At 44.4% G+C, this 6000-nt stretch overlaps 1 protein-coding gene across 1 annotated transcript in view; it reads left to right on the top strand.

Annotated features, from left to right (window-relative positions):
- The first annotated feature begins 229 nt into the window (after positions 1-229).
- LOC106652208 (protein nubbin-like) overlaps positions 230-6000 on the top strand; it is a 148020-nt gene continuing 142249 nt past the window's right edge. The window contains exon 1 of the mRNA XM_023460395.1: positions 230-1736. Within this exon, the coding sequence (XP_023316163.1) occupies positions 998-1736 (739 nt within the window). The 5' untranslated portion in view covers positions 230-997. The remainder of the gene's footprint in view (positions 1737-6000) is intronic.

The following is a 6000-nucleotide window of genomic DNA, read 5'->3' as shown; positions in this document are numbered from 1 at the left end:
TGCGTGACAGGTGCAGCATCAGCAGCCGCAGTTTCTTATATACAGGCGCCCTATGAACATCAATAGCGATTGAATACAGTGTGCAAGTGTGTGCAAGGCGCATCTTTTTTATATTACTGAATGCATCGGGGTGCGTACAAGACAAGAAGTGACAGTCGCGCGTAGTAGTACAGTGGTGTAATATACACAACTGACAGCAGTGACAGTAGAGGTATCATAACAGCAGCACGTGTGTCTCGTGGTGTTTCGTGTGTTCATTTTCGGTTCTCGTTGTGCTTTTGTTCTCTTCGTCGTTTGTGTGTTTGATACGCGCGAGTTAATCGTAAGCAGCCCGTCCGCAGCAGCTCTGAATGAGATTTACCCGCGAGGCGCCGACAACGACACGTTGGATTTTGCGGGGGCGTTGAACGGCTACGGCCTGCTGGTAGAGCCAAGGCGGCAGTCGGCCGCCGCACCAGGTCAAAGAGTCGGCGGCGCGGTGGCAGGCAGCGGGGTGCTCGCAGCGTTGCCCGGCTCGCTCAACGAGAAGGGCCTCGCGCTACTGCAGGACCATCACCTGCGCCTGCAGCAGCATCTACAGCAGCAGCAGCAGCTAGAGCAGCAGCAACAGCATCAGCTCGAGCTCGAACAACAGCTGGCGTTCTATCACCACCATCAGCAGCAGCAGCAACAGCAGCAAGAACAGCGTCTAGGGCTGGCGACCAGCAGTGCAAAAACGAAGACCGCAGGGTTGGCGGGCCTCGACAGCGAGGCGGTACGCCGCTGGGTCGCAGAGGCAGCCCGCTCGGTACGCCCGGCACTGCCGACCAGCCAGACCCCAGCGGCTCTGCTTCCTTATCTGCAGCAGCAGCAGCAACAATCCACTGCTCAGTCGTACGGGATCAGTAGCTCTCAGAGGATACCCTCGTCGTCCTCCTCGTCGTCGACTCAGCAAGCACAAGCGTCGCGACGAAGGCCCTCCGACTCGAGCCCGCCATCGACCCCGTTCGCGTCGCCCATGACCCAAACCCCGAGCATGCACTTACTCGAGGGCAGCAACAACGTCGCGGAGGCAATGGTGGCTCAGCAACAGCAACAGCAGCAACAGCAACTCGCCCAAAACAAAGTACCGAAACAAACGAGCCCGACCAATAACAACACCATCGAGGCCTGGCGCTCGATGCAAGCCAACGTACCGCAATTCGGACTGTGGAGCACGGCAGCAGCAGCAGCAGCCGCAGCATCGGCCTCGCAAGCCGACCAAGTGTCGCAGCTCGTCCTCTCGAGTTTGGCCAGCCAAACCGTCGTCCCGGTATCGACGTCGCAAACGTCAAAGTCAGCTCAGCAGCAGCAGGCGCGCGCCAACTCGTCGTCGGCTCAGCAGCCGGCACAGAGCTCCAGTATGGACGTCGATCAGCCGCTCGACTTCTCCGTCGGCTCGCTGCAGCAGCATCGACAGCAGCTCCAGCAGCTCGCTCGGGCCAGGACTGTGCACGAACAATTGCAGGTCCGAGCTATGTTGCAGCGCCAACAGGAGCAGCAACGGCAACAAGAGCAGCAGCTACAACAGCAGCAGCAGCAGCAACAGCAACACGATAACAACAACGGCACGAACAATGTACTCGCGAAAAATACCAAAATAACTAGCTCCGAGCGGCAAAGTTACAGCGCTAGTGAGGCCAGTGATAGCGCCAGTGAGGACGAAGGTGTGTCGACGAGTGGCAGTCCGAATGGACCTCTTCGAGGACTCGACAGCGGTGAGTTGAATATACATGACACATTAATCGGTTGCACACATCTTCGTAAAAGACTCGTTCATCTGAAATTTTGCACGTATTTCCTCGTAATCCTTATCTCTGCCCATTCCCAGAATGTCAGAAACTCATATTCAAAAAATCAACTGGAGTGACGATATTTCATGTAAAATTCGTTTAGCAAGTGAAAGACGAAACTCGCGCGATTACGATCGATGTTTCATCGTAATAGTCCGTCGAACGACGGGGAAAAAATTTAAATAACACGCGCGTGTATGTTTGTGCCTCGCGAAATCAAGATTTTATTTTTATTGAAAACGCGATGAAAATCAGGTTCAATAATAAGCGCGAGCGCAACATAATTTTTCGTGCCGTGAGCGCGTGCACGTGACATTGGCAGCTGCGTAAAGTTCTCAATTTCTTTCGAACGTCACACAGGCAGCATTAGCAGCAGGCAGTGAAGCGTGTGTGTGTATACATGTATGTGTGTGTGTATGTGTGTGCACCGAACAACGCATTGTGTGCCGCCTCGTTATTAAATGTATACCTCATTGTACGTAAACCCATGCAGTATACGCCATACACTCTGATTAGTGTTTTCGCACCTTTGACGAAAAGGGGTTATTTTCTCCTCTCTTCTTTTCTCTCTCTCTCGAAGCTGCGTGAAACGTCTCTCAGAGTCACTACTACTACTACTACTACTACTCGGCGCAAAAATGAACGAGTCTATTTCTTTGACAGATCGACTGCGCGTCTATAAAGCCATATCGTGTCGATTAATCTTCGCACGAGAGGTGTGTTTATATGTTTATTTGCATAATTGAAGCTATAAACTAATACGTTGGAAATGATACTCTGTGAAACATAGTGATTAATGCGTCGTGTTTTGTCGTGGTTTTGTTTTTCTTCGCGCTTGTTATATATAATACTCCACTAAACCCGGGCTAATTTGCACAATTAACTATTTGTTCCCGTGTAGGCATCGAAATTTAACAACGCAATAGCCGTTGTTATTTAACTATTCGCGATTATCGCGTCGATGTAAACTTTCAACGCAGCGCTCTCTTTACTTTTTCGACACTTGAGAATTCATCGTAACAAAATGAAATTTTTTCCAAACCTGCAACTGCATACACTTTTTTAATTGAATAGCGTTTGAGATTTTATTTTTGCGTTAGTGTGTACGAGTGTGTGTGCATAAAACAGCTGTATCAGCGATTCTAATCTATCAGAGTACGTACGCATCAAGTAAAAAAAATTACTTCCGTTATCGTTGACAATATGACATTGGAAGTGAATAAACTATTTTTTTTGTGTGTGTCGTAGCGAGAAACTGTCGATATTGATTTTACATAATTGTATGAGAGAGTGAGACTAATAATAAGAATGATCATTGCTCATAATCGGCGTGAATGAAAACGATAAATACCTTGATATCGTATCGAGATAAGCGTAGAAACTAGTAGAATATTATAAATCGTGCAAATAAACGTTATCTCACGCGTCTAAATGTCTGTTAGTTTTATTTACACTATAGTTCGCGTATATTATATATTAGATTTTTTAAATTAAAATGTCATCAAGTTTTTTAAATGAGTCATTGTCTGAATCAATTGATGAAAAGCCAGGCTTCATTGTTATTTTCGTAGTTTCTACAGGCTCGTATACAGGTTGTAAGCAATCTGCCAGAGGCCTGTCATTGCGATCGCTACCAAATGAAACTTTAATAATATAGATATGATGTTTATATAACGTTGATGACTTAATCTGCCTCCGAACCCTTGTGATTATTATTTTTTTCATTTGTCAGTCGTTGTATATTAGTAATGCGATAATCGCAAAAATAATGCAAAAGAATAATGTAAATTTATATTTTTAGACGAGTATGCGATCACCGAATCGATTAATCGTTTTAATCGACTCGATCACAATCATCGTCCCACGCAAGTCGCGCCTCTTGCCAAATATAAACTCGGCTTTCGCTTTCTCTACTCTCTCGGCGGCGGCTAATACAAGCTTCGTCGCGCAGGTGTAATGAATGTACACAGATATACTGGCCGTATATATACTTGCCACAGGATGTACTCGGCTACGTGACGAGTCGCGTCGAGTCGAGTCGACGACGTCATGGCGTCGACGAACGAGGTCCGCTCTGTTATTAGCGCGATTACGCGCGCGCCAAATTGTTCGCCCCGAATCAACGGCGATGAATCGTGAATACATTTTCTGGCGCCTCACGTGTGGCTGCTGTTGCTGCTGCTCCCTGTGCATGCGGCTGATTATAATATGCACATGCGTCTCGGCGACTATAACTGCATAATGTAATAAGCTTCCTGGGCTCTACTTGATACGATGGATTATTTTTCTGTCTTCCTCGGAGATGATGATTATTCGTTTAGCCGTGCGCGCGCGAGTAAGTCCCGCAATTGTTTCGCCTGCGGGCGTTGCGAAAAACAATCGTATAAACTCTTTTTTGTTGTTGTTGTCTTCGTCTCATTCGAGCCTCTCTCGCGCCGCGCTGTATAACATACGCGACTCGACCGCGCGCCAGCAATGTGTAAAAATGGCAATGGCTTTTTATAACGCGCTAGTTCGTTAATGTTTATGCAGTTGTGTGCGCAGCGCGGCATTGCGAAATCAATCTCTTGCGTATTGCGCTATCAGGATTTTGAATAGTGAACAGTTCTTGCAAAAAAAAGAAGAAAAAAAAATGATTCGCTCGAAACGCAACTACTACTGCTCCGCGATTGCGCCGCTTCGATTGAAATGTAAAAATATCTTACGTGAACGATAAGTACATAATATTAAACCGTTTCTACGAATTCAATTATCGTATACATTTTACTTCTTGTTTGCATTATATTACTGTAAATGCACGTATGTAATGCATTTTTATAACAAATTTTCACAACCCTGATCTTTTCGGTATTTTATTTATCGTAAACTTATCTGCAAAGGAAGCAATTTCGTTTGACAAAATTTCGTCAAACCGTTGGTTTTTTTTTCAATTTTTACCAATAGTTTTTCTTTGTTTAGTCTTAGACTCACTATGGGTATGAGGCGCTTGAATGCATATTATTTAAGAACGTCACGCTTTAAACCTCACGTAAACCGTAAAAGTGCCTATACGTAAATTTTTGAACAATGCTTATCTTCAGATGGATTTTATCTGCTCAAGCTCTTTTCACGATAAAAGATTGAAAGGTTGCGCTTTAGTAAATACTGATATGTTAATTGAAACGTTAACGTATTCATTCGTAATGAGATCATTTTAAACCTGATTTCATTATTACGACGCTTTGTCATGTCGAGCCGCAAACTCACACAACGACTGTGGTAATAAAGCCATAATATTGACACCTAGACGTCAGTAACGTAAATCATTACGAATAACCGTATAGAAAAATATAGTCCGGAAAGCATTTTTAAAAACAACAACATCATTTTCAGAGTTAATTATTGGAAACTTATTCTATGCAGATTAAAGGAAAAGTATTTAACTGAATTTGGAAGAGGCGCTTGCGTGCGGAAAATTACCCCGCGATATCATTTCGTTTGGGAAAGTTTATTCGAGTTACGTTAATTTGTTCATTTGGCTCGGTTTGAAACTACGTTGAGCGCGAAATTTTTTTTAGCGATGTTAAAAGATATTTACATCCCATGTGAAACATTGAAGCTTACACTTTTTGAATTATCTTTGTCAGTCAATTTTTAAGTAATTTTAGTTGAATCAAGTATCGTAATACAAAATTGTTGCGCGAGCGAATTTTTTGAATCAACAAAAAAAAGTAAAAAAAAATTAAACTCGAGTCAGGTAAACTCGTGCATTATTTTGCGATGGCTGAGAATCATACTCTCAAAGCTCGAAAAAAGCCAAGTATTTTCGCTTGTGTCGACGTTCTTGGAATACTTGCGTTTTAGTTATGTACGTGTGTGCATGTGTACGGGCGCAACTTGAGCAGGCTCGACTCGCGAGCTGTACATGTATTATAAAGTGCGTGCAAAAAAGTATACGCGAGCTTTTTTAAACTTGGTCAGAAACTGACGGAATGGGTGCAAAAATTTATCTACCTTAATACATGCTCGCTCGCTCGCACGTACACCCCGCGAGTCACTCAAAAAATTAAGGCTTGGCTTCTTCGACTCCGCCGAAGAGAGATAAAGATCACGGCCGGAAACGATATCTCGCGCGCGCACAAGTATATGTGAGCACAGTGCACCGCCGCGTATACATAAATACACATTATATATACGAAAAATCAATTTA

Source organism: Trichogramma pretiosum, unplaced genomic scaffold, assembly GCF_000599845.2.
Source record: "Trichogramma pretiosum strain Unisexual culture from Peru unplaced genomic scaffold, Tpre_2.0 scaffold29, whole genome shotgun sequence".
In the NCBI taxonomy this organism is placed as follows: domain Eukaryota; kingdom Metazoa; phylum Arthropoda; class Insecta; order Hymenoptera; family Trichogrammatidae; genus Trichogramma; species Trichogramma pretiosum.
Note: the sequence above shows the minus strand (reverse complement) of the source record. Positions and strands in the feature narration are given on the sequence as shown.